The sequence below is a fragment of the Mus pahari genome, chromosome 6, assembly GCF_900095145.1.
Source record: "Mus pahari chromosome 6, PAHARI_EIJ_v1.1, whole genome shotgun sequence".
NCBI classification, from domain to species: domain Eukaryota; kingdom Metazoa; phylum Chordata; class Mammalia; order Rodentia; family Muridae; genus Mus; species Mus pahari.
The window spans coordinates 91525849-91538499 of NC_034595.1; the positions used below are offsets into that span (position 1 = coordinate 91525849).

At 52.0% G+C, this 12651-nt stretch overlaps 1 protein-coding gene across 9 annotated transcripts in view; it reads right to left on the bottom strand.

The window, feature by feature from the left end:
- The window catches only part of Arhgef10l (Rho guanine nucleotide exchange factor 10 like), a 145770-nt gene that overhangs the window by 72698 nt on the left and 60421 nt on the right, over positions 1–12651 (bottom strand). For all 9 annotated transcript variants that reach the window (XM_029539498.1, XM_029539497.1, XM_021199843.1 and 6 more), the window contains exons 5-7: positions 6384–6475; positions 5435–5518; positions 4112–4281 (exon numbers count right to left, since the gene is read on the bottom strand). In XM_029539498.1, coding sequence (XP_029395358.1) covers positions 4112–4281; positions 5435–5518; positions 6384–6475 — 346 coding nt within the window. The remainder of the gene's footprint in view (positions 1–4111; positions 4282–5434; positions 5519–6383; positions 6476–12651) is intronic.

The window sequence follows — 12651 nt, forward strand, 5'->3', positions numbered from 1 at the left end:
AGGAAGGAAGGAAGGAAGGAAAGATGGATAGATGGATGGATGATGGGTGAACGGACAAATAAACAAGCAATTGTCTACATTTGGGTGGGTAGCTCCAGCTGGGCAAATGGCTGATGGACAGACAGCTGGATGTCCAGAGGCAGTGCTGAGCTAGTAAATACTTACCAACTGGCTCTTGGGGATACAAGCCCTGGGTCTTGGTGTCTCCACAGTGTGAAAACCCTCACCCTAGCTAGCCAGGTGCTACCAAGTAACACCATTGAACATGGATTTGTAATGCAGACAAGCTAGCCCACGCTGACCCCAACATTCCCCGGAGGAAATGGTGAGTGAATGGAGGTTGTGGGAGGTGGGGGGAGAAGGGAAGGGACAGAAGGAAAGAAAGGAGGGATGGGTCACAACATGGAAGCATGACGGTTCACATGCTGTCTGGAGAAAGCTAGACAGAGAAGCAGACATTTATGCAAGGCTGAAATGCATACGTGTCTCCGCGTGTCCCATGTAGAGCCCGGAGCTTAGCAATGACTCAAAGCTGGGAGCCATAGCATACCGCCTATTACTACAGCCTCTGTGTTTATTAAATGAACGGATGGATCAATGGGTGGAGGAGGGATGACTGATGGCAGGCAGACAGCGGGATAAGGTCGTCTTACCCATCTATCAAGCCGAGTCCTGGCCTTGCCAGTCACTGGCTCTGTTGTGTGGCCATGTCACCTCACCTCTCTGAGCTTCACTCATATAAATGAAACTGTTCTTGTCAGCAACACTGCCCGCTTATCCCACACACGCTGGGCAGGATGGGCTCTACCCTGAACCCTGCTCAGCTATAGAGAGAAGTCATCAAGTCCCTTGGCCTCTGGCTCCTTAACTCTCTAAGGGTCAAAAGAACAGGGATGCATTAGAGTCAGGGTCACTGGCTGAGCTGAACAGAATGGGACCTGAGGCCAGCGTGGGTATTTCAGTAATGAGCCCACCCTTCCCAGACTGCCCTGGGTGGGTCACAATGATTGCTTATAAAGAGGTCACAGGCAGAAAGAGAGGGGGTCTCACACCCAACCAACATCCGTTGACCATGGTGGCCAATAAAACAGCCACTTGGGGACCAACAAAGCTTAAGGCAGATACTCACACCCGAGACAGTGACCTCTAAGGTCCCTTTAGAGACACTTTGATCAATTTGGGGGAGCTACAGTTGATCGGCCTGGGCATTTTGAGGTAGGGACTCCACTAGGTAGCATGGCGCTGAGGCTCTAATCAGATTCTGAGAACAGGATAGAAGGCTTCCCCAGATGCCACCCGAGCCTTGCAGCACACACGGCACGCACAGCACATAGATGCAAGCTACAGTGGCCCCAAAACGCGCAGTGGCTGCGATGATGCCAGGCGGAGAGCGGGGGGAGGGGACCCCAGCAGCTCCGGAGAGGAAAGTCTTACAGACAGTGCTTAGCAGCATCCCTCGGCAGAGAGGGCAGAGAGGCAAAGCCACAGCGCCTTCCCATCTGCCTGAGAACCAGCCATTAGGGAGCACACCGGCCCTAGCAGACGCATAGAGAAAAGGCTCTCCTGTTAAAAATCCCTAGCACTGCATTGTGGGGCATTGCTGAAGAAGAGAGCCAAGCCCCACCCAACCCTACCCCAAAGGGAGATTCTTAAGAGGCACAAGTCCCCAACAAGCCAGAGATCTAGTACTCCTTAGGGCTGTGTGGGCCACTGACACCCCCTGAAGTCAGAGCTAAAAGGCAAACTGATTTAGGGTCCCTGGGAAGAAAGTCCCTGATACCTGTGATGTCAACCAGCTCTCCTAAGGATAAGGACTGCTGTTGGGTGACACAAGTCTGCCATCTCCACCTCTGAAGGTTCCTGCAGGTCCCTCTCAGGTCCCAAGCAAAAAGGTAGGAGGGAGCTAGGCATAGTGGTGGCCCACACCTAGTGGGGGCAGAGGCAGGTGGATCTCTGAGTTCAAGGCCAGGCTGGTGTACATAGAGAAATCTTGTCTCAAAAAAATAAAGAAAAGGAAAGGGGGCGGGGAGGAGGGGGGTGGCCCTGGGTGACGAGAAGGGACCACAGCGTGCCTAAGGCATTGAGTCTCCGTGTCACCATCTGGAGCAGCAGAGTCTGACACACCCCGATCTCCATGGAGAAGTGACTTAGGGAGTTGGGGAGCCTGCGGTGTAGCACCTCTTCTCTAAGGGAGCATATAACACCCCCTCTGAAGACAGGAAACCTTCACAGGCCTGCCTGGGCTGTCTCTCCAGCCTGCAGGCACCTGGGAATCTTCTTAGGCTTCAAGCGTTCCCGCCCCAACTCTGACCTGGCTTTGTAAGTCCTCAGGCTTGTCCCATTGGTCCCCGACAGGTGCCAGGCACTCATAGAAACAAAAAGGGTCTCTCTCTCTCTCTCTCTCTCTCTCTCTCTCTCTCTCTCTCTCTTTCCAAAGATAGGGTCTCATGTAGCCCAGGCTGTCCTCAGGCTTCTAAGCAGCAGATAGCAGTCTTGAACTTCTGACCCTCTTGCCCAGCGCTGGCATTAGAGCTGCACACCACCAGACTTGGATTACGAGGTGCTAAGGATCAGAGCCTCACGTACTCTGGGAAAGCACTCTACCAACTGCGCCACATCGTCCTCGTCAGTCTTAAACTACGTCATACCCTGTTATCTCCTCCTAGACCATAAAGGTTCGCCCGGGTCAGGTCTTCCTGGTCTCACAGTACCCCTCCTATGACCTAAGACAACGCTCAACAGGGTCTGAAGAATTCCGCTTTATAGGGCTGGAAAGATGGCTCAGGGGTTAAGAGCACTGACTGCTCTTCCAGAGGTTCTGAGTTCAAATCCCAACAACCACATGGTGGCTCACAACCATCTGTAATGGGATCTGAGGCCCTCTTCTGGTGTGTGTCTGAAGACAGCTACAGTGGACTTATTTATAATAATAAATAAATCTTTGGGTCGGAGCAAGCAGGGACTGAGCAAGCAGGGTTGACTGAAGTGACAGGGGCCAACCAGAGTGAGCAGAGATCCTAAATTCAATTTCCAACAACCACATGAAGGCTCACAACCGGCTACAATGTACCAGCTACAATGTACTCATATATATAAAATATAAATCTTTAGAAAGAGAGAGAGAGAGATTGACATTTAAAGGGTGATTAAACTATTTAAAAAAAAATAGAATTCTGCTTTATGGTTGGCAAGCATTGAGGCCCTTCCTGTGACCTATCCTGAGAAGTCTTGGGTCCAGGCAGTTGGGCTTGGTCTCCACAAGGCTGAGTGAAGGCTTTCTGAACTATGCTAGCTAGCACACCTCTCCCAGGGGGTTCCTAAAACCTAGGAACAGGCAGAAATACTGTAAGTCTTCCCAGGATGTCTGTGGGTGCAGCTGGAGCTAGCCACTCACCCCAGCCAGCCTGTGCCCCACCCCCCATATCTAAAGGGAGCCACCCGGTCACCTCGGGTCAGGCAGGACCCTTCAGCTTTGCCTGCAGGATCTCAGACTCCGCATGGAACCATGAGAGGAGCAGGAATGGAGCAAGAGAAGGAGAACCAGACCTCCAGCTCAGCGGCTCCTCGTGTAACATACCGGAGAAAGGAGGCTGCGTGAAGTAGAGATAGCCGGAAAGCACGTGCCTGGCCATGATGCGGCCATCGCTCACACACCACCATCACCTGTCCACTCCCCAGGGCAAATGGTACTGTGTGGGTCTGTGGTGTACCAGGCAGGGCGGGACCTGACAGGGCAGGAGAGCTACGCTGAACAAGCCCACAATCCGCTGTACCCATTTAGCTGGGCTTTGCGGACCACTAGGTTAAGAAGACTTCTAAACGCCGGGCTGAGTCCTTGAACATCATGAGCACCCAACCTAGACTGCACAGAAATGCAGGGGGCAGGGGAGCACCTGTCTCCAGTCCAGGACCTCTGTGGCCAAACAGCGGATCCCTGGTCACTTCCTGGCTCAGGATAACCCAATGATCTTACTGACCGCTCATTCACTCACTATTATTGGAAATGGATGGTCCCCAGAGAGGGGTCTAGTGCCTGGTTCTCACCACCCACATCCCTTCCCGAAAGAATCTGGGTGTCCAGACTTTGAGAAACGTCCCCCAAGCTCCTCACCTTGGGCTGGAAGGACCCTCGGTGCTTAGTGGGCTCGGCCTCCGGTTTGGTCTCCTCCCCGGAGTCCTCGCTGTAGCTCTCGAACTCGCTAGAGCTCCAGCCTAGGTCCTCAGTCTCACGCGGTGCTCCGGCACGATGTACATCCTCGTAAACGAGGCCCCGCTCGGCCCCTGCCAGCCAGTGACAATCTGGTGAGTCAGAGGCCCCAACCACCCAGATCTGGAACCCCAATAGGTAAGGCATAGGCAAGGGAGGGAGGACGGAGCAGGTGTGCTGTCCTGGCCCCAGACTCAGTTCCACTTCCTCAGAGACTATGCCAGCATGTCCCTCACCTCTCTACAGAAGGGCCTGAAAACCCAGGAACACAAGAGAAATACGTATGCCCGACATGGAGGACTCCTTAATTCCCTCTTAAGACATCCCTCTGAGAACAAGATCACTCTCGGCCTCTTTGGCATTTTTTGCGGAAGAAGAGAGGAACCGTCAGAGTCAAGTCCAACTGGAGCCTTGACAGATTTCTAAAGCATCAATGGAACAGGAAGGGGCGGGACTTCCTTAACGCCACATCCATCCCATGTGGTCCATGTGGTCCCTGCGGGTCTGCAAGCGTCCAGGAGGGGGCGCACCCGGCCTAGAATCCAGGATGAACCCTCGCTTTCAAAGACAGCAGAAAGTGCTTTAGAATGGAGAAATGGGGGACAATGAATTTGAATGTCCTCTCTCTAGAGAAGCAGAACCCAACTGGGCACTTGGGGGGGGGGGGGGGGGGGAGCGGCGGGGAGGGGGTTATGCCTCAGGAGCTGTCAGGCTTGCTTTTTGAATGTGGCGCTCTGCTGAGGAACTGAGGTTTGCCCATTGGACCAGGCGAGCTGGCCTGAGGGATCTCTTCTGCCCAGCACTCTTATGTGGGCTCTGCGGATCAAAGCCTCCTGCTTGGTAGCAAGCACTTTGCCCTCCGTCATGGGCAGGTTATTTTTATGCCAAGATCTAATGTCCCTAGGGAGAGAGCAGCAGACCACATTGGACGTGACCTTGAAGGAGGGGCTGGCTGCACTGTTTCTACATTGGATATGCCGGCAGCTATTGCCCGTGGAAATGACCTCAGATGCTGAGGATGCCCAGAGGAAGACGCACTGTGCCACCTGAGGACAGCAAAGACCAGGGCAGGGTCATCAGCTGCTTGTATATCTACAGTGTGTGAAAGGTGGGGACAGAGAGCGCTGGGGACAGTAGGAGAAGAAGAGGACCCCTCACCACCACCTAAGCATGGCTCTCCCTCCCCAACCCAGAGAAAGGCCAGAAAAAGAGCACAAGTATCCATACCAGGCTGATGGGCGTCTGGGCTCTCGCAGGGGACGTCGTCATAAATCACATCTTCCTCCAGGGCAGGGAAAGTGAAGCGGTCAACTGTAACCGAGGGGAGAAAGGTCACCCAAGGGGTATACAGTGGCAGCCATCCGTGTGTCCTGACTCTCATCACTGTGGATACAATTCACTGCTTTCCTCTGGCCCACCCCGCTTCTCAGTGCCCGCCACAGACCCCACCTTGCCTCTCTCCCTGCTACATGGACCTCCATCTCGACCACGGCACCTGCAGGGAACCCATACACTGATGCTAGCCCCAGGACCGGCAGAGTGGGGGTTGGGGAATCTAGCCTGACCTGAGCCCTGGGCCTCCCAGAAAGACTCTAACCGCGAAGGGACCTCTTCCTGGGTCCTACAGCATCCAGAGCCTGGCCAGCCTTTGTCTCTCAGACCCTCTTCCTCCTCCCACCCATCCCACGCTCCAGTGGGTCAAGACCGACCCTCTGGAACATCACGACTCTGGCTCCTCCTCTCCTGGATGGTGGTGACGGTCCTCACTGGTCCCTCCCTTTCTCTTCTGTCTTTCTCTCACCCACCCCCTGAAGAGAGGAGTCCCAAATGTCACATCAAGTCCTTTGGCAGAGGCCCTTGGGGGAGCTGGAGAGCTGGCAGCCTGCTTCACCCCTAAATGCACCGTTCTAACGTGAGGTGCTCAGAGCATCTCCTGGAGCCAGGCATCCCCTGGACACTGGCTCTCACAGGAGCTGCTGTTCTGTGAGGGGCTTCTCCTCCCAGAGCGCCTGTCCCAGTCACCAGGCAGCTCACTCTGACCAGCCTCTTGGCAGAGCCTCTGAGGCAACCCTCCCCTGGGCTCTCAAGCATCAGTGCCAGCTCTTAGCCTGGAGACTAAGAAACCATCTTGGGTCTCCCTGGGGTGGGGGAGGGGAGGGGAGGGGAGGCAACTTACTGCGGCGTGAGCTCTTCCGCTTCCAGCTGGAGCGCCGAACCCCAGAGATTGCTGAGCCCACCGCATCCCCATTGCTGACCACAGTGGGTGCCCTGCAGAGAGATGGCCCAGTAAAAACTCCAGTCTCCTTACCAGACTGGAAGGATGTGGAGGATGGCCAAATGGTTAGGGCCTCAGGTCATCTAAGCTTCAAGAAAGAAGAAAACCAGCTGGGCATGGTGGCGCACGCCTTTAATCTCAGCACTCGGGAGGCAGAGGCAGGCAGATTTCTGAGTTCAAGACCAGCCTGGTCTACAGAGAGAATTCCAGGACAGCCAAGGCTACACAGAGAAACCCTGTCTCAGCCTTGGCTCTGATTCAGGACTAGAAGTGTTACAAATTGTAATGTTTTTCCTTGATCTTACAGAAATACTCTGTTTCAGGCTGGAGAGATGGCTCAGCAGTTAAGAGCACTGACTGCTCTTCCAGAGGTCCTGAGTTCAATTCCCAGCAACCACAGGGTGGCTCACAACCATCTGTAATGGGATCTGACTCCCTTTTCTGTTGTGTCTGAAGACAGCTACAGTGTACTCACATATAACAAATAAATAAATCTTAAAAAAAAAAAAAAAAAAGAAATACTGTTTTATTATAAAAAGCAGATTTACTCCAATCCTCATTCCAAAGCACCTAAGTCCCAAACCATTCTGTCTTTAGGATTGGATTTGATATTCGAATGTATGATTTTAAAATTCGCTGAGTTGAATTTCATTTAAATAAAATCACAAGATGAATTCTGACCTGGGGTAATCTTTTAACAGTCCCTGAAAGGCTTTAAATGTCCTTCTGCTGTTTTGTACTGGATGTCGTTGTGAGACAGAGGCGCGTTCTCAGCATTAATGAATATAAAATCAAAACAGCTGACCTGGGACTCAAACCCAGGCCTGTGTGCTGCTACAGCCAACACTTAACAGAGATATAAACCTTTATGAACAGTTAGACAAGCACGCCCACCTCATCAGTGTGCAAATTTGTTTTTGTCTTTACAAAATGTGTTTTAAAATACATGTCTTAACGCTCTATCGTTACTAAATGCGTGGTGTGCATACCTATTTTATATATCCGTGTATCTGAGGTTGGATATAAGTTTCTTGGGTTAAAAAGAGGTCATAGTTTGGGGAAAGTTTAAGGAGTTTTATCCCAGTCTCTGGGCTAGGAACAGACTCCCTCAGTTACTGAGCTCACTGGGCTCACTGGAGGACAACGGGACACCAGCCTGTCTGGTGTGAGGATGGTGTTCTGCACTATACAAAAGCTGAGGTGGGGGGCTGGTGAGATGGCTCAGTGGGTAAGAGCACCTGACTGCTCTTCCAAAGGTGCTGAGTTCAAATCCCAGCAACCACATGGTGGCTCACAACCATCCTTAACAAGATCTGACTCCCTCTTCTGGAGTGTCTAAAGACAGCTACAGTATACTTACATATAATAAATAAATAAATCTTTAAAAAAAAAAAAGCTGAGGTGGGGGGCAGGCGAGATGGCTCAGTAGGTAAAGGTGCTTGCTGCTAAGTCTAAGGGCCTGAGTTTGATTCCCAGAACACACAGAGTAGAAGGTGTTGGCTTACAGACAATTCTCTGGACTCCTGCCAACAGTGACCTAGCAACAGTTACATCATCACATCATCACCTGCCACCATTACTACCTGCACCTGCTCACTACCCCATCCCCACCTCTCTCTCTCTCTCTCTCTCTCTCTCTCTCTCTCTCTCTCTCTCTCTCCACATATTCCCAGCTGGCCTCGCTTTCTCTTTTTGTCCTTCTCTGTCTCCCCCTTTCTCTGCCTCTTCCCCTTTCACAGGTCGCTGATCCCCTCCCCTTCCCCACAGTAACCTTTCCTTATGTCAGGTCTGTTGCTGGTGTGATTTCTCAGGGGAACACACCTGGGCTTGGACCCGCCAGGTACCTCCTTACCCACTGCTGCTGCCACATTATGTTTCATAACAGAAGGAGAGATCCAACCTTATTTATCCTTCAGACACACACACATGCACACATATACACACACATACACACCAAACTCACCCCCCCACACATATACGCATGCACATGTATACACACACACATACTCACACAAAATAAATAAATACAATTTTAAGAACATTTTGTCTTTGTTTTTGGTTGTTTTTTTTTTTTCAAGGCAAGGATTCTCTGTGTAGCCCTAGCTGTCCTAGAACTCACTCTTTAGACCAGGCTGGCTCGAATTCAGAAATCCGCCTGCCTCTGCCTCCCAAGTGCTGGGATTAAAGGCGTGCACCACCACTGCCCAGCGTTAAGAACATTTTTAAAGCTGAGAGCTACGTTTAAATCTTCACACACACCTCAGGCCCACAGGGCCTACCCTACCCGTCCTGCTGTGGTGATTTGAATGAGAATGGCCTTCATAGGTTCATGTGTTTGCATGCTTAATCCCCAACTAATGAGTGTCAGGGAAGAGCTAGGGGGTTTGACCTCGTTGGAAAAGGTACGTCACTGGGGACAGGCCTATGAAGCAGGATGTGGCTCTCAGCTGCTGCTCCAGCACCTGCCTGTCATGAGGATAACAGCCTGACCCTCTGAGACTGTAAGCAAGGCCCCCGGTCAAACACTTCCTTGCGTAAGACTTGCCTAGTTTATAGTGTCTCTTCACAACAACAGAGTAGTGACTAAGACAGAAGCTGTGAACAGAACCGGGAGTGCTGCTGTGACAGGCCTGACCATGCCACCGCTTGGTGGTAGAATGTGGACTTTGGGACTCTGGACTGGAAATGCAGTTAACGGCTTTAAGCGGGACTTCCTGAGAAGCCTAGCAGGGGCAGTGTTGAGGGTGATATGGACCCTGGGAACCTGGCACGAATAAATATTAATAAGTGGTCTAGTGACCATTCTAGTGATATTTTGGCAAAGACTGTGGCTGTTGATTGCCCTTGTCCAAAAAAAATCTATCAGAGGCTAAAGGGAAGTGTTTTGGATTGATGGTGTTGGCAGAGGAGATTTCAAGACAGTCCAGGACTGACTATGTCATGGGGTGATCTTAAACAGATCTACAGTGAAAAGTCACAAGCCAGCAAGCAGCACCCTCCCGGGCCTCTGCATCAGCTCCTGCCTCCAGGTTCCTGCCCTGCTTGATTTCCCGTCCTGATGTCCCTCTATGATGACCAGTGATATGAAAGTGTTCAAATGAGCCGGGCATGGTGGCACACGCCTTTAATCCCAGCACTCAGGAGGCAGAGGCAGGTGGACTTCTGAGTTCGAGGTCAGCCTGGTCTACAGAGTGAGTTCCAGGACAGCCAGGGCTATACAGAGAAACCCTGTCTCAAAAAACCAAAAAAGAAAGAAAGAAANAACCAAAAAAGAAAGAAAGAAAGAAAGAAAGAAAGAAAGAAAGAAAGAAAGAAAGAAAGAAAGAAAGAAAGAAAGAAAGAAAGAAAGAAAGAAAGTGTTCAAATGAAGCTACCAGCAACCCCTCTGCCCTTCTGCCATGAGAGTTCACAAGAAGGCAACAACCATCTGTAGGTGAGAAAATGGCCCCCAGCAGACTAACCCACTGCCTTGATCTTAGCTTCAGCCATGCTTCTGCACCCTGAGGCCTCACACCTTGCACTGAAGACAAAGCCTGACTACGGTGACACCACCTGCTCTGCACTTGCCTGGACCACTCCACCAGTGCAGAGGAGAAAGGATGGGAAGGAGGCCAGAGTGTTCAATCTCAAAGAGGCGTTCACACAGGCCAGAGAGTTCCAGGAGAGCAGAAGGCCACTAGGCATGCCTCCATGCCACAGAGCCCAAAGGCCTCGTGTGCCCCCTCCTCCTCTTTCACACCTTCAGCCTCACAGTAGGAACACAGTGCCCAGGGTCCAGAGCTGTGAGAGATAACATCCACTGTTTATAAGATACCCCTCAGGCTGGCGAGATGGCTCAGCGGGTAAGAGCACTGACTGCTCTTCCGAAGGTCCTGAGTTTAATTCCCAACAACCACATGGTGACTCACAACCATCTGTACAGCTACAGTGTACTGATATACATAAAAATAAATAAAATTAAATTTTAAAAGAGAAAAATTAATTATAAGACACCCCTCACCCCTTCTCCCTTCCCCCTCCCACGTCTCTCTCCTTCCTTGCTTCCTCCTTTGTGTAGGAAATACAACCCCATCCATGTCTTATACGTGCCAGACACTCATTCCACCAACATGCAGAACACTCAGGTATTGCTTCATAGTAAGCCAGATTGACACTGCCCAAGAAAAGGCCTGGCAGCCAGCTCAAAGGCTATCACGTCTTTGCTATCGACAGGTCCTGTGTACACTTTGAAGATGACCTCAAGGTGAGGCCAGGCATTCATTACTGGGTGAGGCCGGGCATTACTGGGTGAGGTCAAGTAGTTCTAGAGGGACCAGTAAATGCCAGGAGCATGCTGCGGCACACTTCAGCCCAGGGAGGCTAAGGAATGAGCCTCCTGGCTGTGTGTTACCAGGGCACAGGCAACGTCAAGCACAGGTCCTGATCCTGTGACTATCAGTCGGGTAGAAGGTGTCATCTATACGCAGGGTCACCTTCCTGCCCACCTCCACTGCCCAAGTCTCCTAGCCATAAGAAAGAACACAGCAGAGACCTGAGCCAGGCTGTTATTCTGTCAAAGCTTTTGATTGATTGCTTTTTTGTTTGTTTGTTTTTTTTTGGGGGGGGGGTCTGGAGGTGGTAAGAGAGGGTCTAGTAGCCCAGGCTAGCCTCAACTCATTATGTAGCAAAGATGACTTTAAATTCCTGATCCTCCTGCCTCTGCTTCCTCAGTGCCGAGATGATAGGTGTGCACCATGCTCCGTCACTCCGAAGCTCCTAGTTCCCAGGCCCAGGGCCCCTGCCCTGGAGACGGATCACTGGCCTGGGGGAGGGGCTTCTGCCAGTTCCAATAAGCGGCAGAGTTGAAGCCCAGTGTGCACAGGTCAGAGGCACACCGGCAACGCACACCAGTTCCGACAGCCTGAAGTCAAATCCTGCCTCTGCCGTTTGGCCCGGATCACAGGGACAGTCGCTAAAGGTAGAACCAAGCAAATCATCACTTCCTTCCAGAAGGATCAAGGAAGAATGCGCCGTGAAGCACGCAGTGCGGCTTCGTGCCTCAGGTTCCACATCTGTGGAATGGGCCATGAGTCCTCCCTCTGATAAAGAGAGAGGTAGGCGACAAGGCCTGCGAGGCTCTGGCCCGTGGCACACCACCTCAGGCCTTCCTCTGCCTCTCCGGGTACAGTGTCCCCTCTAACATGCTCCGGTCAAGGTCCCTCACATAGAGATGGCCTCCAAGGCACAGTCTGTCCTGTGCCTCCTACACCTTCCCACACCTGGACACAAGTCCACATGCACAATGAATGATGTGCCGAGGGAGCACACACGGGACATCAGGGGAGCAGGAGGTGCTTCCTACTGACCTCCATAAGGGTCCTCAACAGGGACTGAGTGTTAGGGACACCAGAGACCCGGCTCTCATAGCCTGATCCCGCAAACACAGGTACCACCCCAAACCCAGCTTCTGGCTTGCTTCAGAGGTTCCCTAGCATCTGGAGAGTCTGGCATCACCAGTCAGACCCAGACAGGCATCGAACCCTCACCGATAGTGAAAGGAGAACCACGTGGGGAGTTGTTAAAGAACGCATGTTCCCACGGGAAAATGTTCACCGTGTGTAATTACTTTTTTAAAAAAAATTTAGTGAGCCATGAGACAGCAGGCGCAATAAAACCACCATTCTGCCACAACCAAGCCACGCGCTGCAGTGTACACCCAGCAGGGACTCGAGGCCGCACACAGCACACATGAAAGGCTAGCCACAGCCTGTCATCTTCTCTCTTAGATGTTTCTCTCAATAAGCATGTATGACTTACTGAAGGGAGGGGGTGACGGGGTAAGAGAGAAGGAGGAGACTGATTCCGGGGTGCAGGGTGTGAGGTGCGAGGTGGAGGTGGCTCAGCAGGTAAAGCATTGCCTAGCAAGACAAAGCCCTGGGCAGCACACATAAACTGGGTGTGGTGGCTCACATCTGTAATCCCAGCACCTGGGAGGTTGGGGGGGGGGCGTGTGTGTGTGTGTGTGTGTGTGTGTACAATCAGAAGTCCAAGGTCATCCTTGGCTACAGAGCAAGTTTGAGGCTGGACTGGGTGACTAGAACTTGTCTCCAGAAAGAAAGAGAAAGGGAGGGAGCAGGAGGAGAAAGGTGGAAGGAGGGAGGGAGGAAAGGGAGGGAAAGGGAAAGGGGGA